We start from the raw sequence: 23,156 nt of genomic DNA on the forward strand, positions 1-23,156 counted from the left end.
ACAAATAGCTATTGCAGCTCAATGGAAGACAGCCCCAAATCATATGCTGGACACTTGGCGCCACTCACTCTGGGAAATGGCTAGAATGGAGAACACGAGGCGCAATTTGAGATTTCAACATGGCTAGAACCTCCTTTCACATGGCTGGGCTTTCCTTTCTGACATACACATCATTTCTCAAGATAATGCTTGCCGCGAGCTTGTCAAATATGGGACTCTGCTGCATAGTGGGGTTGGATTGGATGGCCCCTGGGGGTCCCTTCCAACTCGATAATTCTAGGATCAGTCAACACTAATATCCTTTACTCAGACAGTGCTACTATAACCCACACGCAACAGTGCTCATCCTGCGTGCCTATTTTACAGTTTTGCTTTCACCCTTTTGATTTTTGTTTGCTGTTGTCATCGGTCTCTCTGCTTTATATATGTTACACAAAAGGGAAATTTGAAAACACGCAGCTGTGGGCGGCAGTCTGATTTCTTGTTATGAGTAGCAGTATGTATAAATATCTTCAATAAATGAATGAAGTAAATGACTCTTCAGCAGGCTATAACCCCACGGCTTATATGGGTATCTCTGTTACACACACTTGCACTTCCAGGCGTATTTGGAGGTTGTAGGTCGCTGCCTAGGCCCCTCCCAGGCTGAGGACCCCCCCCCCCGTTCTCTCTTACCCCAGCGCTGGGTGGGAGGCGACGGACATCTCTCGGTGCGGCCAAGTGGACACTGCGCCCGCCTGCAGGCCGAAGGCGTGCGAAGAAGGTCCATCACCAGGGGCAAACTCTGTAGGACAGATGTTGGGGAAAGAAGAAGACCGTCAGGATTTGAGGGTCTCTGGAGACAGGAAGGAAGCAACTGTGATCTCAGCTGGGGTGTGAAACCTTCTGTGGGCTAGTGGAGGGGGTAGCATTTTGGGCTGTGGGCGGCTGCTGCACACCCCTACCTTTCTCTCCTTAAGCCCACCAGAAGTGCCCCAGGATTCTGTCCTCACAGCAGCTGGCCAAGGCCTCCACAGGAAAAGCCACAACTGGGGCTTGAGCACCAGATCATTCTGCTTCCCTGAGGTTCCCAGCAACTGGGGTTCAGAAGCATGGCTGCCGTGCGGGCAGAGGATTGTGACTGTGGCTACTGGCTCTCAGTAACTCTCTCCCCATCCATGAATCTGTCCAATCCTTTTTTAAAGCCCATCACTGCCTGCTGTGGGAGGGAGTTCCACAGTTTAACTACAAAATGTGTGAATAAGGCTCTTCCTATTATCTGCTCTGAATCTTTTTTTTTTTAAAGAAAATAACCAATAATTTTTATTGCATACTCTCCAACGTTTCTCCAATTAAAATAGGGACATTCTCCAACATTTATCTGATGAAAATAAAAAAGTAAAGGTAAAGGGACCCCTGACCATTAGGTCCAGTCGTGGCCGACTCTGGGGTTGTGGCACTCATCTCACTTTATTGGCCAAGGGAGCCGGCGGGAAGGTAAACAGCATTTCCATGCGCTGCTCTGGTTCGCCAGGAGCGGCTTAATCAGGCTGGCCACATGACCGGAAGCTGAACGCCGGCTCCCTCGGCCAGTAAAGCGAGATGAGCGCCGCAACCCCAGAGTTGTCCGCGAATGGACATAATGGTCAGGGGTCCCTTTACCTTTACCCTGCTCTGCACTCTAACAGGGCTCAGGAAGGAGGTGGCAAACTACAGTTCCCAGCAGCTCACTAGGGGTTGGGTCTGAGCCTGAGGACAGGAGTTCCACAGTTCCCACCCTAGTGCCCTCAGCAAGATGACGCCTGATTGGCTGACCAAAAGCCTACCTGGGTGGCTAGAGGAGAGGGAGTAGTAGCCTGGCAGCCCGTGCCCGGGGAGACAGGTGCTTCCAGCAGACAAGGTGGGACTCGTGCTCTGAAGTCCAGGGTACAAGGAACGCTGTGCGGGGAGATAATCCAGGGTCACAGGAGTGTGTCACTCAGTGGTCACGCCAGTCAAAGTTGGAGCAGGGACTGCAGGGCCTCTCACAGAGCACCACTGAAATGTTAGACCAAAGTCCCCCACGGGGAAAAGGACCATAGCACCGTGGGGTGGAGAATGCCCTTCCAGGCAGGGCTGGGAACATCCGCTGCCTGAAACACCAGGCACACAATTTCCTAGGTTCAGATTAAATCAGTCGTAATAATAATAATAAATTTTTATTTATACCCCGCCCTTCCCGGTTCAGAAAACCAGGCTCAGGGCAGCTAACAACCAATTTAAAACACTTAATTGATGCAACAAAAAACAGCATAAAATACAGTATAAAACGTGAATAACAATAAATTCAGAATTCAAAAATCAATGTAGGGGGGAAATCCATCCAATAAACATTAGATGATCACCAGGGCTAGCTGGCTAAATTAGTCCTATTTGGGCCAGCAAGGAGACCAGGGGAGAATTAGCTGTGGGATCCCAGAGCGGGGAATCTTCATAAAAGGGGAGAGGGAGGGAAGGAAGGGGAATAAAAGATCAGGCTAAGTTCAAATTGAAAGCCAGGCAGAATAGCTCTGTCTTACAGGCCCGGCAGAAGGAAGTTAAATCCTGCAGGGCCCTGGTCTCCTGGGACAGAGCATTCCACCAGGTCGGAGCCATCACTGAAAAGGCCCTGGCCCTGGTGGAGGATAGTCTGACTTCCTTAGGGCCCGGGACCTCTAAACTAGGATTATTCATGGACCTTAAGGTCCTCTGAGGGGCAGACCAGGAGAGGCGGTCTTGTAAATATGAGGGCCCTAGAACCATAGAGCTGGAAGGGATCCAAGGGTCATCTAGTCTGACCCCGTGCAGCGTGGAATCATGAGGACCGGCAGCTTAGTGTACACAATGCGAGGCTAGGTGGAAAATGTCGAATGGCTGCACTCATTAGGTGGCGGCCCCCTTGCTTATCAATAGGAACAAATGTAAGAGTTTGCACTTGTCAAAAGGGTGAGGCATCCACAGAAGTCTAGTGACCAGATCAAGGGATGTAACAGCCCTGCTCTCTTCTGCCTTGGTCAGACCCCACCTGGAGTCCTGTGTCCAGTTCTGGGCAGGCCAGTTTAAGAAGGACGCCGACCAGCCGGAAGGTGTGCAGAGGAGGGCAACCAAGATGATCAAGGGTTGAAACCAAGCCTGATGAGGAACAGTTGAAGGAGCTGGGGATGTTCAGCTTGGAAAAGAGGAGACTAAGAAGAAGGAGCAAGCTTGTTTTCTCCTGCTCTGGAGGGGAGGACTCGAACCCATGGCTACAAGTTACATGAAAGGAGATTCAGTGGTTACATAACTTTATGACCACTGTTCCACAGATATTGTTGTTACACAATGCCATTCACCATATAGATGGGTTTATGAAGCATTTCTGCATCCTTCTGCTGTGCTGAAGAAGAATTCTACGAAAGAGTGGGTATATCCGGAATCACTGTTCACTACGTCTGTTTGCGGACCACTTTGGCAGCGTTGGACGTCCTAAAACAAAGCTTTACGGCTTGTTTTCATCAGATAAGAATCTGACCCATTGCGTCTTTCAGAGACTTATAAGACTTATGTTTATTTGGTTCTACGTTTTCAAGAAAATCTATCAAGAGTACACATTCTGTGACTTTCAGAGATTTATAAGATTTCTGTTTATTTGGTTTTTCATATTGTTCAATGTTCTGTGTAGATAAAGAGTTTATATTGATACTGCATTGTTGTACTTGGTCATCGGGTTGCCTTGGATATAATAATAATATAATAATAATAATTTATTATTTATACCCCGCCCATCTGGCTGGGCCTCCCCAGCCACTCTGGGCGGCTTCCATAAAAACCAAAAATACAGTAAAATATCACACGTTAGAAGCTTCCCTGAACAGGGTTGCCTTAAGATGTCTTCTGAATGTCAGGTAGTTGTTCATCGCTTTGACATCTGCTGGAAGGGCGTTCCACAGGGTGGGCGCCACCACTGAGAAGGCCCTCTGCCTGGTTCCCTGTAGCTTTGCTTCTCGCAAGGAGGGAACCGCCAGAAGGCCCTCGGAGCTGGACCTCAGTGTCCGGGCAGAATGATGGGGGTGGAGACGCTCCTTCAGGTATACTGGACCGAGGCCGTTTAGGGCTTTAAAGGTCAGCACCAACACTTTGAATTGTGCTTGGAAACGTACTGATAATTGTTTGCAACACGGGGGTTTAATTGTTTAATAAGAGCTGTTGAACAGCGCAACGCACACTTGGGAGGTTGTGGACTCTGCTTGGGGATATTCAGCAGAAGTTGGGTGGCCATCTTTCCTGGATGTTTTAGCTGAGACTCCTGCATTGCAGGGGGTTGGACTAGATGACCCTCGGGGTCCCCCACCCCACTGCAGGCAGATGCCCAGCCTTGGCACCCCCAGAAAGCGCCCCACCCAGGAGACGGGGGCTTCATGAGCCACGATCTACTCACGGCCGACACCACGTGGCTCCTGCCAGCAGACAGGGGTCCTTCCCCTCGACGGGGGTCAGCCCCCAGGTAAAGCGGAGGAGGGGGCTTGCTGGACAACGCCCGACCCAGGTTGCCGTGGGAGAAGAGAGGGTAGCCCATCCCTGCAGGGGCAGAAAAGCAGACAGGTGAGGGGCTGTCCAAGAACCTTCATGCTTCATTTTTTATTTATTCCGTAAAACTCATATACCGCTTGGTTGTGGAAAGGAACTCTAAATGAGCATGTGTATTTAAAGAAGTGTGCATGCACACGAAAGCTTATACCCAGAACAAATTTAGTTGGTCTCTAAGGTGCTAGTGGACAACTTTTTAAAATTTATTTCTAAATGAACAGTTTACAAAAAGAATAAGAAAAGACCAGGAAGGACAACAATTTAAAATATTGGGGGAGAAATAATTAAAATTAGCTATAATAATAATAATAATAATAATAATAATATCAAAGCACATGATCCACATTCTTTTTTATCTCATGAAATTTATATGCTGCTTGATTTTAATTAACTAAAAACAACAACAACAAATTGCCCTTCATAAAAAGATCTCAGGGCAGTTCACAGAATAAAATAAAAATTAAAAAACCCAGCAACTTGAAGCAGTGTGCAAAACAAAAAGAGCAAGACCATTAGTGAAAACAGTTGAACAGCTATTTAAAAGATTTAGAAATGTTAGTTTGTCGATTTATTGCATTCATATCCCCCCTTTTCCCTCCACGGAGCTGAAGGTGTCTTACGTGGTTCTCTCCTTCCTTCAGTCCCAACAACCACCAACCAACCAACCAACCCGTGAGATTCATGGTTGGGTGACAATTCGAACCCAGGTCCTGGTGCGCCCAGGTGAGTTTCGGAAGCATCCACCCCAGACCCCAATCCCAGCCCATGAAGGTCTCTTGCTGTGGTCGCAACATACCTGCTCCCAGGGGCGTTGGAGACCGCACTGGAGGGGTGGCGTGCTTGGGGAGGGCTGGCAGGTGGCTCTGGTGGTGAGGGGACTCCCGGGGGCCGCCCGCCCCACCTTCGCTCCCAGAGGGGGGAGTCCTCATCGACCCCCCTTCCAGGCTGGAGAGGGAAGGTGCAGACTGAAAGGAAGATGGAGCAATGGAGAGCTTTAGCCAAGGAAAGGTGTGGTGCTGAGAACTGTGGCTGCCTCTTGAACTCGGAACCCAGGGAATATGCGGATGGGCTGTTCTCCCACCTGCAACCAGCCAGCTCTGGAGGCCAAGGGAGTCTGCGCTCTGGGTTTAAGGAGCCAGGCATTGTCCAGCTTTTACAAACCCATAAATACTGTTGCATGCACTGTTAGAAACTCAGATATATAAGCTAGGTGCCAAATGACTCTTCAAACCAAGGCTGCAGTTGCTTGCCGTTTTGGGGCCAGGTGGCCCTGAAGTCTTATTTTTCAAATAATGCACTGGCTGCAATTGATTCTCAGTTAAACATCTGGCTGGTTCAGAGGACAACCTTGAGCGAAGTTAAGAGCTTTGAGAACTTAAAGAAGAAAAGCCACTTGCTCCGGTCCACATATATATTGGCCCATTCCGACCTCTTTTTTGACCCTGAGATTAAGAGCCTTTTGCTCGGGGTCATTTAAATGTTTCGCTTTGCTTTTGTAAACCGCTTAGCATTTGTCTTTACAATCAAGTGGTTTATGCATGATGGGGATTAGAGTAAAATGATGAACGGAAGTCTATTGATTTCAAGGGCTCTACTCTGAGAATAATTTAGCACCTAGTATTTAAAGCATGTAGTGGTTCAGAAATGCTTTTAAATAAATATTTCCAGGCAGAGCTGGAATTGCCTGTTGCCCGAAACCCAGAAGGCAGCTGATAGTGCAGGCAATATCAATGGTCTGAATCCTGTGCTCTCCCTAAAATCTGTTACTCACACAGAGCTTGGGTTGGGCCAGAGTGAGGTCCACACCTTCGCTGAGTCGCCTCAGTTTCCTCGCTGGCTCCAGAGCTTCTTCCAGATCCAGGTCGGGACCTTCAATACCCAAGCCCTTTCTTTTCAGGGTCTACGGAGTGCAGGCGACAGACAGGAGGTTGGGGTTGGGGGGCAAATAATCAGCAACAATCCCACCGCGCCCCCCCTTAGAAACGCCCAACCCTCCCCATAAATAATACTGACCCCAACTGCAAACGATGTTCACATCCCACAAATGTGCAAGAAGGATAAGACAGCAAGAACAGGAAAAGTATCTCGATAGAATGGAATGAATGATGTTGCTTTTATTTGATTTTTTGCAGTGCCTTAATCAATGCACGCTTAAGTAATTAAGAAGGGGCCCATCCAACAGACCTCCAAGGTTATAACATAATATATTAAATGCAAAGAGATATAAAGGGAAAAGGTGCCCAGAACGTCGCTGTTTGGCAACGTTCCAATATCTCCGTTTGTTCTCTCCATTAAGTCTAGGGAATGTGAGCGGTTCAGTTTGCATTTAAAGCCAAAACCTACCAAATTTGCCCTTTCCGGAATGGTACAAAAACCCAAAACGCAGCCACCCCTTGAGATCTTGCAACCAATGCAAAAATGCATATATTTTGGGGGAAAGGGTGCACTGAAGTGGATGGTGTTAGTGAACACAGCACGCAGAGTGGGCTACAGCATTAAAACACAACGGCAGAAAAACATTTAGAACAACTTTCAAATTTCTGCGTTGCAGGGGGTTGGACTAGATGACCCTTGGGGGCCCCTTGCAGCTCTGCAATTCTAGGATTCCATGAAAAGCGAATAGATAAACTTGCATTTTACCTCCAGGATGTCAGCGTTGGTCCGGCTTTCATGGGGCTCACTATATTCTGTGTATTTGAGAAGCACTTTGTCCATGTCTGTGCTGGCGTACTGGAAGAGCCGGTTGGCGCTGTTGAAGATGATGAGGGCGATCTCGCAGTCGCACAGGACGCTGAGCTCATACGCCTTCTTCATGAGCCCAAACTTCCTCTTGGTGAATGTGACCTGGAAGGGGAGAGTGGCGGAACCGCAGAGTCGGACGGGGCACCCAGGGGTCATCCATCCCAACCCCACACAATGCAGGAGCTGCAGCTGAAGAAGCCCTGCTGGGAGAGGGGGTGTGGCTATGTGAGGAGGTGTGGCCTAAGGAGATTCATGAGGGCCGGGCAGAGAGCTTTGGGGGCCCACATTCAGACCTTGAGCCTGAGGTTTCCTCTCCTTGGTCCAGTCTCCACAGCCCTCTTTGTAACTGGTTTTCGCTTTTGTTTTTTAAAAAGTGCTTACCTGCCGATTCCTTTGGTCCAAAATCCGACTAATCTGGATCTTTTTCCGGCCCATTGCAATTCGGGGCAGATGGAGGCAGCTTTGTAGGGTAAAGAAAACAAAAATGTATGATTTTACACACACGGTAGAGCTAGGTTGATATATTGACAAATGGTCTGAAACCAGTATGGCATTAGATCGAGATGCCGGTTTCAGACAATTTGAGATAGGGAGGAAGAAGCAGCCGAGATGCATTCCAGACATTGTGTTTTATCAGTATACGGAGGTATTTAAGCTGCTGATATATCACAATGTTACTGGATACTGCCCAGCCCTAATAAAGAGGGAACTTCCAGATTGCCTTTTTTTTGCAGGTTTCAATCACGTACTGCAAAATCAGGTTGCCCAATTTAACATGGACTTCTTGCAAAGACACTTCCTTCCCCAAAACCAGACTTTTAGTGAAAATGGAAAGCGTGGGGTGGCATTTTGCCTTTAAAAGCTCATGGGGCAGGACCGTTTGTCAGAGCATTAAAATAACGTAAGAAGAGCCTGTTGGATCAGGCCAATGGCCCACCCAGTCCAGCATCCTGTTCTCGCAGTGGCCAAATACCCCAAAGAACCTGGGGAGCCAGATAGACTGCTCCTGGACTGGGAGGTTCCATAGGAACATGCCTAGAGACTGGCTGAAGACAGACCATCACTACTGTGGCTAGTAGCCATCGATAGCTGTCTCCTCCATGAATTAGTCCAGTCCTTCTTAAAAGCCAACCAAGTTGGCTGTCGCTGCTTCCTGCAGCAGTGAGTTCCACAGTTTAACGTTGCGCTGTGTGGAAAATTGCTTTCCTTTATCTGTTGTGATTCTTTCAGCAGAACATCTCTGCAGCCGCCATCTAGTCTCAGATGCTTGATCGTTGTCCTCTAGCCCTGCCTGTAGAGATCTGCACTCAGGGCCTGACATGTAGCAGTTATAAACCTTGAATAAAGGGTGTTTTTTCCTGACTTGCAGTTAACAGCCCCTCTTGCAGCATTTGTGGTGGAGCCTTTGCAAAATCTGAAAATTATTATTTTAAATTTCTCTCTTGCCCTTCCTCCCAAAGCTGACCCAAGGCAGCAAATGAGCAAAGCAATTAGAAAGAAAACTAAACAATTATACAAACATCAAGAGTATCACAAACAAACAAACATCTGTTGTGTCCTGGTACAGCCTTAGGGTGACAAGAAGGGGCTGTACCACAGCAGGGGGTGAGTGACTTTTCTTCTTCCATGATCCCCAAAGTGGGGGAAACTCATCGCAAGTAGAAACACAGCACCACAGGGCAGCTGGCACACAACATCTCTCCCTTGGGTGTCATTCCCACATCGCGGGGGGCTGGACTAGATGAGCCTTGGGTATCCAGTCCAGGTCTACAATTCTATGACCTGAAATATACAAATCTGTTGCAAATCAAACAGCTCCATTTCCGGCGGCGGGTTCCGAATCACTGCTTTTAAAAAAAGTCCTCTTCAGGTCTTGTTCTGTCTTATTGAGCGCTGGGGACTAAATATAGCCAATCAGAACTAATTTTAAGTAGATGGGAGGAAGCAGTGACGCCGTTCCCACGACAGCGAACGTTTAGGTCACCACCCACACAGGGTGCCAAAAGGTAATTTTTTTTAAAAAATGCCCAGAAAAATACACACGGGACCCTCAGTTTGGTAACAGAGAACTCTGGAAACATTCCTGCAGGGAAGCCCACCCCCGTTCTCCTCTCCAAACCTCAAACATTGGGAAAAGTGCTTGTTTAAGTACTAAATTTTCCAATAGAATCATAGAACTGTAGAGTTGGGAGGGACCCCGGGTCATCTAGCTTAACCCCCTGCTGGATGGCTCTCACCACTAGGAAGTTCTTCCCAAGGTGCAGTCGGAATCTTTAGCAACAGCGATCAATCAAGGATGGGTCTCCTGCCAGACCCGGGACGGTGGGGAAATCCAATTCAGTTGGCATTTGAACCCGAATCTAGCTGATCTGTACCTTCCAAAACAATGCGCCCAATGAAGCACAGCTGTCCTTCGAGATTCACACTCCTCTGAATTTCGCAGGGACAACCAAACCGCTTTTTACAAAAAGGCACCTGCCAGGGTAAAGCAGGAATAAAAATGCTACGCTGGAGAAAGCACCTGCCCAGGCTGTGAGTTCTTGTGGGGAGGCCCTTCTCCCAGTCCCGCCATCCTCTCAGACAGGGCCTTCTCGGTGGCGGCTCCTCCCAGGCAACTTAGGAACTCCCTCCCTGGGGAAGCAAGACTGGCTCCCTCCTTGCTCTCCTTCTGTTGGCGGGTGAAGACTCTCTTGTTCCAACAGGCTTTTGGGAACTGACTGTTTTTAATGAGGGGGCTGGTGCCATGATAGTTTCATTTTAATTACCTGTATGTTTTAATAGTGTACACACACACAGAGAGTTTTAATTCTAATTAGTACTTAATGGCTTTTTAATTATTGTTTCTCTCTCTCTAGGTTTTTAGCTGCTTCTGTTTTATCCGTAAGACACCTTGAGTCCCTGTCTGGGAAGGAGGTGGGATATAAATAAATATAATAATAAAATGTGGTTGCTAACACAGCTTTGTTGGTAGAGCATGAGACTCTTAATCTCGGGGTTGCGGGTTCGAGTCCTACCTTGGGCAAAAGATCCCTGCATTGCAGGGGGTTGGCCCAGCTCTAGCATATATATATCCACTTAGAAGACTTCTGTTTAAGGTTCAATTATGCAGGCTGACAATGGCATTAAGCACAATCCAGTCGATGCTGCAACTGAATGTTGCAGCACATGCGACACTTCAGGTCACAGCCGAGTTGACCAGCTGTACCCTCTCTCATTGCTCTTCACTGTTCTCCATTTCCCTTTATTGGCTTATCTAAACTTTAAGGTCCCCCCCCTTTTTTTTCTTTTTACAATCAAATGTTCTGTACGTTCTATGAAATAGATAAATGAATGAACAAAGGAACACTGAGAGAACAACGTGCAACCAGGTTGAACGACGAAGGAGCAGAGAGGCACTTGTTGTCTTTTAAATGGATGAGTCGGCCAAAGCGAGAGGAAGCCTTTGGTCCCACCTGGGATCCGGATCTCCAGTCGCTCTGTAGGGCATACGGCTAATGTATTAATAGTTATTTTTTATTATTTGTACGGCAGAAGGCCCTCAGTGTCCAGGCTGAACAATGGAGGCAGAGATGCTCCTTCAAGCATACAGGACCAAGGCTGTTTAGGTGTTTCTTTCTTTCTTTTTTTATATAATTTTTATTAAATTTTCTGTTTTACAATTTAGAATACTCATTCAAACATCCTTAAAATATCAATGACTTCCCTTCTTCTCTTTCCATGATTCATTTTGCATGTCATAAATCTTTGCATATTTTACATAAACTAAACCATTCAATATTTCATTATTACACATATCAAACCTTATCTACGCTGCTGAATTTATCTTAATGCTGCCAACGTTTTCAAGTGTACATAATTCCCCCCCATATATTCAATAAACATTTTCCAATCTTTGGCCGTTTAAGCCTTTAAAGCTCAGTACAGTGGTACTTTGGGTTATGAACTTAATTCGTTTTGGAGGTCCGTTTTTATCCTGAAACTGTTCTTAACCTGAAGCACCACTTTAGCTAATGGGGCCTCCCACTGCCGCCGCTCCACCGCTGCACAATTTCTGTCCTCATCCTGAAGCAAAGTTCTTAACCCGAGGTACTATTTCTGGGTTAGCGGAGTCTGTAACCTGAAGCATTTGTAACCTGAAGCGTCTGTAACCTGAGGTACCACTGTACAGCCATACCTCATGTTACGTTTGCTTCATGTTACGTTCTTTCAGGTTACGTCCTGCAGCGACCCGGAAGTACCGGAAAGGGTTACTTCCGGGTTTCGCAGCTCGCGCATGCGCAGAAGTACTAAATTGCGCTTCGCGCATGCGCACAAGCGCCAAATCATGGCGCGCACCTGCACAAATATGGCGCTTCAGGTTGTGCTCTTTTCATGTTGCGAACGGGCCTCTGGAACGGATCCCGTTTGCAACCAGAGGTACCACTGTACCAACACTTTGAATGGTGCTCGGAAACGTACTGGGAGTCAGTGAAGATCCTTTAGGACCAGAGTTATATGGCCCCAGCAGCTGCTCCCAGTCCCCAGTCTAGCTGCCACATTCTGGATTAGTTGTAGTTTCCGGGTCACCTTCACAGGTAGCCCCACATAGAGCGCATTGCAGTAGTCCAAGCAGGAGATAACCAGAGCATGCATCACTCTGGCGAGACACTCTGCAGGCAGGGAGGGTCTCAGATGGAGCTGGTAGGCAGCCGCCCTGGATGCAGAACAGACCTGCGCCTCCATGGACAGCGGTGAGTCCAAAATGACCCCCAGGCTGCACACCTGGTCTTTCAGGGGCATAGTTACCCACGAAGGAGCAGGGATTCCCAACTCCCCAACACATCCCCCAGAAACAGCACTTCTGTCGTGTCAGGATTCAACCTCCATAAAGCGGGCAGGAAAAGCTTATGTAAGGAGCTGCCCAGTTTCATCACCTGCTTCCTCCCTGGGAAACTCATTAGAGGCGGCAGGAAAGAGGAAGGGGGGGGGAGTTGCTTGTGTGAGGGAGAGGGAAAGACAAGGATGGTCTCCCCAATCATTCCCCCTGTTTGCCAATTAATTTTTACTACATTTCAAAATTTCTAACAAATGAACATCAAATAATACACATTTATAAGGTGACTTTTCTCCCCACCAGATCGATGTTTCACTTCTCACCTTTATTTGCTGCTCAATATTACACCCATTTCCAAATTACTACATTTCAAAAACTTAAAATATTTCAGCATTTCATCCTTATTTTTTTTATATTTTCTTCTTATTCATTTCCCATCGACTGCTCTTTTTAAAACTCCTGCTAGACTTTTACTTTGCTGTAGCATAGCCCCAAATATCACGAAGAGTTACTCTTGACTTTTAGTCCGTCTACATAAAGCCTTAGTTATAAATCAGTAATCCACAAATACAACCCATCTCCCCGATCATCTTCCCATAAGGGTTACTAGGAGCCTCAGAAACTGCCTTACAATCATAGAATTGAAGAGCTGGAAGGCCACCCAGGGTCATCTAGTCCAACCTTCTGCGACACAGGAATCTTCTGTGCAAGTTGAGGCTCGAACCCGCAACCCTGAACTTAAGAGTCTTGTGGTCTCCCGACTGAGCTTTGTCAGTGCATCCTACACTGACTGGCGTGAAAACTCTGTCCCTTGATCTACGTGCCATGGGAACTCTGCAAGATTCTAGTTCTCAAGAGGAGGTTTGAGAAATGTTGGAAGGCATGGAAATGAAAAGTGAAATCCATTATTTGGAGATAAAATTATCCCTCTAGGCTCAATAGAACTACCAAAAAAGGGGAAGCGCATAATCTGAGATCCCCGTCAACATAAAAGCATGGAACATCCTCTCAGGCACAGAAGAGAGCTTCTAGACCAGGGGTCCCCAAACTAAGGCCTGTGGGCCGGATAAGGCCTGAGGGACTCGTTTATCTGGCCCGCGGCAACCCCCGCTGCCCACTGTTACTGGCGCTGCGCTGCACGGCTGCCCACTTCCAGGTCGGAGAAGCGGAAATAGGTTGTGCGCATGCGCAAGCGTTATTTGCGCATGCACAAGTGTTATTTCCGGTGCACATCCGGGTTGGAGGAGGCCCGTGCACATGTGCACAAGCTACGTATTTCTGGTGCTCCTCCAACCCGGAAGTGTGCCAGAAATAGCGTGTGCGCATGCATATGGGCATGTGCTCCCCCGCCCTCCAACCCGCCATGCGATCGGCGCTGGAGACACCAGCTTGAGGTGCAGTAAGTTTGCTGACCCCTGGACTAGACCATGGGTAGGCAAACTTAGGTCCAGAGGCTGGATCCAGCCCAATCGCCTTCTCAATCCAGCCCACGAACAGCCTGGGAATCAGAGTGTTTTTACATGAGTAGAATGTGTCCTTTTATTTAAAATGCATCTCTGGGTTATTTGTGGGGCATAGGAATTTGTTCATCCCCCCTTCAAAATATATATATAGTCCAGCCCCCCACAAGGTCTGAGGGACAGTGGACCAGCCCCCTGCTGAAAAAGTTTGCTGACCCCTGTTCTAGATGGCCCTCTTCTTGGTATTTATACAGAAGTTAAGTTCCTAGTCCTAATGAGGGTAAAGAAATGAGTTGATTGACTTTGTGTAAGGGCAATGGATTTTCCTCCCAGTTTTCCAAACCGGACAGAGGGGCTGTATATGCAGTCAGTGACGATTTTCACTTCTCTGCTTCTATTTGAAACCTTCTCCCTCTCTGAGGATGTGTGAAACACGCAGCCATCTAAGAACATAAGACGAGTCTCAGACCTTCCAAGTGTCCCTATTTTCCATGGACAGTCCTGGGTTTACAGAAGCCATCCCAGCTTTTGATTTAATCCCGGAATGTCCCGCTTTTCCTTAGGACGTCCCTGTTTTCATCAGAGAAATGTAGGCGGGTATGTAAAAGATATGACTTAAAATATTTTTTTTACATCAAATAAAGTAATATTCAGCAATCCATTAAAATATTATAGCACACAACAAAACTGATTCTCAAAATACCAGCAAATAACTATTAAACAGAAATCCGCTCCTATTTTGTTGTTCCTTCAGCCTGTGTCTTTGCTTTTCAAAATGCATTGTGTTATTTTATGCCCTGTGACTTTTATTGATTACAGCTTATAAATCAATGTAATTAAGAGTGAATTTCTGTTTAATTATTATTTGTTGATCTTTAATTTCATTGTGTACTATTATATGGTATTCGAATGGATTATTGAATATTACTTTATTTGATATAAACTGTTCATTTTAAAGTTATGCATCTTTTGCTCTAGGAGGCAAAAGTTAGCGCTAAATACATTACTGAATAGTGGGACGTGGGTGGCGCTGTGAGTTAAACCACAGAGCCTAGGACTTGCCGATCAGAAGGTCGGCAGTTCGAATCCCCGCTACGGGGTGAGCTCCCGTTGCTTGATCCCTGCTCCTGCCAACCTAGCAGTTCGAAAGCACGTCAAAGTGCAAGTAGATAAATAGGTACTGCTCCGGCAGGAAGGTAAATGGCGTTTCCGTGCGCTGCTCTGGTTCGCCAGAAGCGGCTTAGTCATGCTGGCCACATGACCCGGAAGCTGTACGCCGGGTCCCTCGGCCAGTAAAGCGAGATGAGTGCCGCAACCCCAGAGTCGGCCACAACTGGACCTAATGGTCAGGAGTCCCTTTACCTTTACCTACATTACTAAATACTAAATGCATTGCTGGATTACAGAGAAAGCTAGAGAGTTCCAGAAAGACATCTACTTCTGCTTCATTGACTATGCTAAAGCCTTTGACTGTGTTGACCACAGCAAACTATAGCAAGTTCTTGAAGAAATGGGAGTGCCTGATCACCTCATCTGTCTCCTGAGAAATCTCTATGTGGGACAAGAAGCTACATTTAGAACTGGATATGGAGCAACTGATTGGTTCAAAATTGTGAAAGGAGTATGACAAGGCTGTATATTGTCTCCCTGCTTGTTTTACTTATATGCAGAATTCATCATGAGAAAGGCTGGGCTGGATGAATCCCAAGCCGGAATTAAGATTGCCGGAAGAAATAGCAACAACCTCAGATATGCAGATGACACAACCTTGATGGCAGAAAGTGAGGAGGAATTAAAGAACCTTTTAGTGATGGTGAAAGAGGAGAGCGCAAAATATGGTCTGAAGCTCAACATCAAAAAAACGAAGATCATGGCCACTGGGCCCATCACCTCCTGGCAAATAGAAGGGGAAGAAATGGAGGAAGTGAGAGATTTTACTTTCTTGGGCTCCATGATCACTGCAGATGGTGACAGTCATGAAATTAAAAGACACCTGCTTCTTGGGAGAAAAGCAGTGACAAACCAAGACAGCATCTTAAAAAGCAGAGACATCACCTTGCCAACAAAGGTCCATATAGTTAAAAGCTATGGTTTTCCCAGTAGTGATGTATGGAAGTGAGAGCGGGACCATAAAGAAGGCTGATCGCTGAAGAATTGATGCTTTTGAATTCTGGTGCTGGAGGAGACTCTTGAGAGTCCCATGGACTGCAAGAAGATCAAACCTATCCATTCATAAGGAAATCAGCCCTGAGTGCTCACTGGAAGGACAGATCCTGAAGCTGAGGCTCCAAGACTTTGGCCACCTCATGAGAAGAGAAGACTCCCTGGAAAAGACCCTGATGTTGGGAAAGATGGAGGGCACAAGGAGAAGGGGACGACAGAGGACGAGATGGTGGGACAGGGTTCTGAAAGCTACCAACATGAGTTTGACCAAACTGCGGGAGGCAGTGGAAGACAGGAGGGCCTGGCGTGCTCTGGTCCAGGGGGTCACGAAGAATCGGACACGACTAAACGAATAAACAACAACATTACCTCTGGAAAATGAGCCACCAGAGTCGCTAGAGGGCCATGAAAAATTGTGTTCCAGGATTTTTAGATTTGTCTACCTATGTACTAGGGATGCGGCTGGCGCTGTGGTCTAAACCACAGAGACTAGGACTTGCCGATCAGAAGGTCGGCGGTTCAAATCCCCGCAAAGGGGTGAGCTCCCGTTGTTCGGTTCCTGATCCTGCCAATCTAGCAGTTCGAAAGCACGTCAAAGTGCAAGTAGATAAATAGGTACCGCTCCGGCGGGAAGGTAAACGGCGTTTCCGTGCGCTGCTCTGGTTCGCCAGAAGCGGCTTAGTCATGCTGGTCACATGACCTGGAAAAACTGTCTGCGGAAGAGGACAAACGCCGGCTCCCTTGGCCTGTAAAGCGAGATGAGCGAGATGAGCGCCGCAACCCCAGAGTCATTCGTGACTGGATTTAATTGTCAGGGGTTTCCACGTGTGGATTTTCCCCCCAGCTCTCGTACCCCACTATTGAGGTGTGTTTCATCAACTCTACAATTCTATGATTCTGTGCTGAAGTACATCGGAAGAATCTTGCAGCTGTTCCAGGCCAAAGGGGGCCCATCTAGTCCAGAATCATAGACTTGCAAGGGACCCCCAAGGGTCATCCAGTCCAACCCCCTGCAAAGCAGGAATCTCAGCTCAAGCATCCAGGACAGGTGGCCATCCAAGCTCCACTTCCAAACCTCCAAGGAAGGGCAGCCCACAACTTCAAAAGGGAGTCTACTTTTTTATGGCAGAAATAAAATTTGAATTCTCTCTCAGCATGTACATGGTTTTGTTTTGAACTTTCCAAGCAACTTCCCAGGCCCAGGAAATTAGCCTTAAGCACTGGCTGAACCTCCCTGCCATATGATGAAGACATTTATGGCTCTGCTGCATCGCGGCAGAGTCTGCAAACTTCCTCCTCGGAGCTGTAATGAGAGCAGTGAGATGAGGGAGGGCAAAACTCCCCAGTGGTACTTTCTGTTATTTTTTCCATGCGTCTCTCAGCACGGCACAAGGGTATCGAGGGATAGGCGGCCATTGTTTGCCCCGGGAGGTGGGGTTAAGGGGGTGGGTTAGATGACCCTGTGGGTGCCTTCCAGCTCTACTGTTCTATGGGTCACATGGCTGGGTCTGCCTCCAGATGGACGCACACACAAATCAATAGGGTCAGGATGAAGGGCTACAGCGCACTGAAAGTTTCAGAAGTGTGTGATGAGTTCAGAAGTGTGCACTTTGTGTCTCAGCATCTATATATACGGACCCCCAGTCTCTTGCAAATTTTGTTGTTTTGTTTTGTTTTTAAAAGATATTTATTGAAATTTTACAAAAACATAAGTTTACAAAATGAAAAAAGGTCATATAAAAAGAAAAAGATACAAAAAAAGAACATAGAAAAATACATGAAAAAGAAAAAAAAGAAAAAAAGTACAAAATACAAAAGACAAATGTTAAGATACAGAGTTAAGATAAACAAAAGAGGGTAAGGATTTGCTGATTTGATTATTTAAATGGGAATACAAAAAGGGGAGGTGTGAGGAGGCCAAGGAAATAAGTTAATGAGTTTAAAGTTACAAAAAACGGATTTTTGTTTTTAATTTTTTTTTAGCTATTTGTCTTAGTCTCTTGCAAATTTTGAGGGGTGAAGGGGAGAAACCCACCCCCCCACGTTTAGGGAGACATCCTAGTGCTGACCATTTTCCTCTTCAAAGTCCACTAGGATATCTGCACGGCATCATGGACAAGTATTGCCTCCCTGGGGGCTGGGGGTTTCCAGGGAGAACACCAGCAGCGGGAAGCAAGTTTTGCACAAATCCCTCACCTGAATCCCTCCAGCAGCAAAAATACCCCCCTCCATTTTACCACTCACAACAAGGACAGGAAAAAACGTGCGAGAACGGCATTTTGGCCCAGCCCTAACTCTAGCCTACCTTTTCCCTGAAAAGCTAGATTTCTATGTGCAGGGATTTTTAAAATATCCGGTGAATCCTCTCAGTTTAGTAGTACAGCCCACACACAGGCTACCAACACAGTGAGGCCAGGAGGAAAACCCCTTACTGGATGAGGCTCAAAAGCCAGATCCTCCAAGCGTCCCTATTTTCTAGGGACAGTGCTGGATTTACATAAGCTGTCATGGTTTCTGATTTGATCCCGGAATGTCACGTTTTTCCTTAGAATGTCCCTATTTTCACTGGAGAAAAGTTGGAGGGTCTGGAGTTAAGCGACCCCTGAGCCAAGGAGATAACTATACAACCTTTAGAGGACACCTGAAGGCAGCCCTGTAGGGAGACCTTTTTTAATGTTTAATGTTTCATTATGTTTTTATATATGCTGGGAGCCACCCAGAGTGTCTGGGGCAACCCAGTCAGATGGGTGGGGTATATATTATAAAATTTATTATTATTATTATTATTATTATTGAAAAGGACATCCCTGTTGTCATCAGAGAAATGATGGAGGGGATGTATCCTGATTTCAGCGCTGGACAGCCAACATTTCTGCCTAATTAATTCAAGGTGGAGGGCAATGGGGAGAAAAAGGAAGCCCACCTTTGCGGCTTGTTCCATTCCAAGATAGACTGCCCCTCACTGTGAAGGTTCCACATGTTTGCTGGAGCTCAGCTCCTCTCAGTGCAGACCTGGCCTCCTTCCTGGGCCTTCTGTTCCTCCTCCCTCCTTAGGATCCAACAGTCTCTCAGGGCTTACATCCCAGGATCTGGGCTGCACAGGTGTCCCTCGTCACCCCTGCTGCTAATTTCCCCAATAAATGTTTCTGGGTTTGGAATTTGGAGGCTGAATCTGGGAGAAGGGCACTTTATTTATTTTTGCTTCCAAGCCACGTTCAGCTCACTCTCTCCCATCCGCCCCAGTTGGAAAGTTAACAGAACCGGTTGCTTCTCTCACAGTAGGGATGGGACAGCCTGTCGATTTCACTTGGTTTCTCGCTTTTCCATGTTCAATTCAGTGACCCACTTTTCCCAAAATTGGCTTGACATTATTATATTTTAAAATCGCCCTGTGAAAACTATAATCAGCATTTTAGTACAAATTACACCAAACCCACACGTCTTTGGATGTGAATTTTGCCTAGCGGAAATGTTTTTTGCAAAGCCATTTCCTCTTTTGACCCTCAATGGGTGTGTGTGTGATTGTACCTTACTCTTGTGTAAGTTGTTTTCAATAGTTTTCAATACAGTGGTATTTCGGGTTAAGTACTTAATTCGCTCCGGAGGTCCGTTCTTAACCTGAAACTGTTCTTAACCTGAAGCACCACTTTAGCTAATGGGGCCTCCCGCTGCCGCCGGAGCACGATTTCTGTTCTCATCCTGAAGCAAAGTTCTTAATCTGAGGCACTATTTCTGGGTTAGCAGAGTCTGTAACCTGAAGCGTATGCAACTTGAAGTGTATGTAACCCGAGGTACCACTGTATGGTGTTTTAACATTGCAATCCACCAGGGAACATTAGGTACATGAACAACATATTGCATGGATTTGAGTGTGATTTTTTGTGGAATCTTTACCCTACTGTTTGCTTATTTACAGAAATTACTCGGCTAGAGAGCTGTACCTGCAAGATTCGGCAATGGGTGAATGTCAGAGGGTGGTTTGCGTTCCAGTTTACAGGTTGCTTCCGAAAGTGCGGATCATTTTCCTGGATCTTGCTGTTTGTTTGTTTGCGTCTGCCTGCTTCCAAACGCTTCAGCATGGGAAGAAGATAATGTGGAAACAAAATGCAAAAAAAAGAGAGAGAGCTGAAAATAAGAATGGGAGGCTGAGCCAAGGTCCCAAAATAAAACAGACGACAGGAAACCGGGGGATGAGGCTGGCCGTGACCACAAAAATAGGTAGCCAGGAAGAGCGGGGGGCCACGGGGGGGGTGTCTTGCCTTTCGGAAGCGCCAGTCAGGACCGTGTGTCAGAGAGCAAAAAGTCCCTCTCTGCCTTGAACAGAACGGCCAAGATTTGACCGGTTCAAAAATGCTTGGGGGGGGGATCCCCCCACAAAGCTCTCCCCACAAATAGAACAACTGCGCTGCAAATAAAGACTGCATCCTCTCCTTAGAACATAGAGAGAGCTCTGCTGGATCAGGGCAAAGGAGGCTCCTCTAAGCCAAGCGTCCTAGAATCACAGATTCATTGCATTGTCAAGTTGGAAGGGGCCACAAGGGTCATCTAGTCCAACCCCCTGCAGGGCGAGAATCTTTTGCCCAGTATTGAACCCACAACCCTGAGATTAAGAATCTTGGCTCTACCCTCTGGGCTATCCCAGATGGTAGTTGTTTGACGAGGGTGCAAAAAGGGCTGGTGAGGGAGCTGCAGGATAGGTTCAAGGGCCGCATAGAGAGGACTCTGGGGGCCACACACATTCCACCCCCCCCAAATCTCCATTCCTGCTTTACAAACATGCCCTCTAAAGTGGATATAAAGAGGGCCACCTGGTAACTCCACCTGGCCAGCCACCCCTTCCCAAATTCTTTGCAGCCTCTTGTGAATTTTATAATTTGATTTTTCTCGTGGTTGTGCTGTTTAATGTGCTTTTAAAGTTGTTTTGTTAATAGTGTGAGAATCTTTGTTAATAGAATCTTTCACGCAGTGCAGGGCTCGAACCTACGACCCCCGGAATTAAGAGTCTGCTGCTCTACTGACTGAGCTACCCAAGAGCTGTCCTGTTCTCACAGTAGCCAGACAGCTGCCCCAAACGCCAAGCAGGATGCGAGATCAACAGCCTCCTCCCACTCTTGCCCTCGGCCGTTCCAAGGAAGACTGGCTCTGTCCATGGAAGCTCCATTTAGGAAGCACACATGATTTCAACCCTCTCAAGAGCCTCCCAAGATGTGAGAAAATTTATTTTAAAAATGCTCATAAGGTCCACTCCTGTCTCACATCTCACAGACTCCCCCACCCTCGCCGCTGGTCAAAGTGACTTTTCCCCACAAACTGCTCGTCTGGAATGCGAAATGTGCAAGAAGATCGCCAAATATCCAACAGCAGCCAGAATCTTATCTGCGAAGAACTGGAAAGAAGTCCAGAGAAAGAAGAACGGCTCCTACAAATCAGCGCTCTCTGCAGAACTGGCAAAGCTAACGGCGTGAATAAGAGATCGGCACGATGGACAGTTTATGGCAGCATAGAAGCCTTTGGGGTTTATTTATTTATTTTAATTTAGCAATTAAATGAAATCACGGGCAGGATTTGAAATCTGAGCAACGTGGAGAAACGATAATATGTGAAATAGAGGAATGTACGTATATTAGATGACATGCACGATGTACAGGTGAAACTCGAAAAATTAGAATATCATGGAAAAGTTCATTTATTTCAGTAATACAACTTAAAAGGTGAAACTAGTATATGAGACAGACTCATGACATGCAAAGCGAGATATGTCAAGCCTTTATTTGTTATAATTGTGATGATTATGAACTTACAGTGGTACCTTGGGTTACATACGCTTCAGGTTACAGACTCTGCTAACCCAGAAATAGTGCTTCAGGTTAAGAACTTTGCTTCAGGATGAGAACAGAAATTGTGCTCTGGCGGCGCGGCAGCAGCAGGAGGCCCCATTAGCTAAAGTGGTGCTTCAGGTTAAGAACAGTTTCAGGTTAAGAACAGACCTCCGGAATAAATTAAGTACCGGTACTTAACCCGAGGTACCACTGTATTCTAATTTTTCAAGTTTCACCTGTAATAGAGGAATATGTAGGAAGTGGGAACCCAGGTTCAAATTCCACTCGGCCACAAAACTCAGTGAGCGATTCTGGAGCTGTTGTTGCCTTGGCCAACCTTGCAGGGCTGTAGTGGGGATTAAATGAGGATGAAGAGAACCCTCTTTCAGCTCATTGGGGGAGGGGGAGACTTAAATGTGATATATATGAAGTCCCTCCAAGCACATTAACACCTGCATTCCTTATTTTTGAGAATGATTTACGATCCGAAAAACTGTCGGTTCAGAGGCCAAAGGCTCAAGAGTTTGATACTTGGGTGTTTGGCAGCAAAACACTCAGCAACGTACTGGGATTCCGAACTTAAAAACTCATCTAGAGATTATCAGGCTCACCCTAATACATCAGGTTGGGGGTTTTTTTCTTGGCCTCTACAGAAATAGTTATTTTTATTTTTATTTTTAAAGTCCTGGCTTCTGCGTCACGCACAGAAATGCCACCTGCCCGTGCTGATTCTGGCTAATTTCTGGAGTGACACAGAGTGAAAGTCGCAGTTTATTTTGGGGGGGTAGCAGTTCCCCATTCGCTGTTCCGGTCACAAGCCTCCTCTGCAAAGTGGTCGGGGTGGGGGGTGGGAAGGGGGTTTATACTGAGACAGGGGGCGGAGGGGGTGGAATCCCACCCAGCCTTGAAGAAAGAAAAATGACGTAAATCCCAAAGTGAGATGGAGCCTCCTCAGGCAGGGAAAAGCTACCTCTGGACATCAGACTGGGGTGAGAGAAAAAATATTGCGGGAGTGTTTACATCTTCAGGTCCTGTATCCCTGAAGGGGCGTCTCCACCCCCATCGTCCAGCCCAAACACGGAGGTCCAGCTCCGAGGGTCTTCTGGCAGTTCCCTCCCTGTGAGAAGTGAAGTTACAGGGAACCAGGCAGAGGGCCTTCTTGGTGGTGGCGCCTGCCTCATGGAACAACCTTCTGTCAGTTGTCAAGGAGATAAAGGACTGAGTTTTAGAAGACATCAGAATTCAGCCCTGTATAGGGAAGCTTTTCATGTTTGATGTTTTCTTGTGTTTTTATGTTTTGCTGGAAGCCACCCAGAGAGGGTCCGATGGGTGGCATATTATTATGATTATTATTATTATTGGCAAGCATCTGTTTGGCCATCTGTCGTGGGTGAAAGGATGTCAGAATAGATGTGTGCTTGCTTTGACATCCAACAAGACTCTTTATATGACATTCTATTGGAACTGAACCTCCATGTGCAGGGGCAGTCTACAACAACATTGCTCAATGCTGGACACCAGGAATTCAATGAGTGCTGTTTCATAGAATTGGAAGGGACCCTGAGGAGCATCTAGTCCAGCCCCCTGCAATGCAGG

General features: G+C 46.8%; 1 protein-coding gene and 1 long non-coding RNA gene across 3 annotated transcripts in view; one reads left to right on the top strand and one right to left on the bottom strand.

The window, feature by feature from the left end:
• Positions 1-4,433, top strand: part of LOC310753638 — a 36,603-nt gene extending 32,170 nt beyond the window's left edge. Inside the window, exon 3 of the long non-coding RNA XR_014543411.1 lies at positions 4,338-4,433. This is a non-coding gene — a long non-coding RNA (uncharacterized lncRNA). The remainder of the gene's footprint in view (positions 1-4,337) is intronic.
• The window catches only part of MEF2B (myocyte enhancer factor 2B), a 32,341-nt gene that overhangs the window by 3,013 nt on the left and 6,172 nt on the right, over positions 1-23,156 (bottom strand). For both annotated transcript variants that reach the window (XM_083594766.1, XM_083594765.1), the window contains exons 2-8: positions 7,687-7,765; positions 7,204-7,407; positions 6,335-6,463; positions 5,360-5,528; positions 4,415-4,554; positions 1,806-1,917; positions 676-784 (exon numbers count right to left, since the gene is read on the bottom strand). In XM_083594766.1, the coding sequence (XP_083450892.1) occupies positions 676-784; positions 1,806-1,917; positions 4,415-4,554; positions 5,360-5,528; positions 6,335-6,463; positions 7,204-7,407; positions 7,687-7,740 (917 nt within the window). In that variant the 5' untranslated portion in view covers positions 7,741-7,765. The remainder of the gene's footprint in view (positions 1-675; positions 785-1,805; positions 1,918-4,414; positions 4,555-5,359; positions 5,529-6,334; positions 6,464-7,203; positions 7,408-7,686; positions 7,766-23,156) is intronic.

This window comes from Podarcis filfolensis, assembly GCF_964270895.1.
Source record: "Podarcis filfolensis genome assembly, chromosome: 18".
Taxonomy (NCBI): domain Eukaryota; kingdom Metazoa; phylum Chordata; class Lepidosauria; order Squamata; family Lacertidae; genus Podarcis; species Podarcis filfolensis.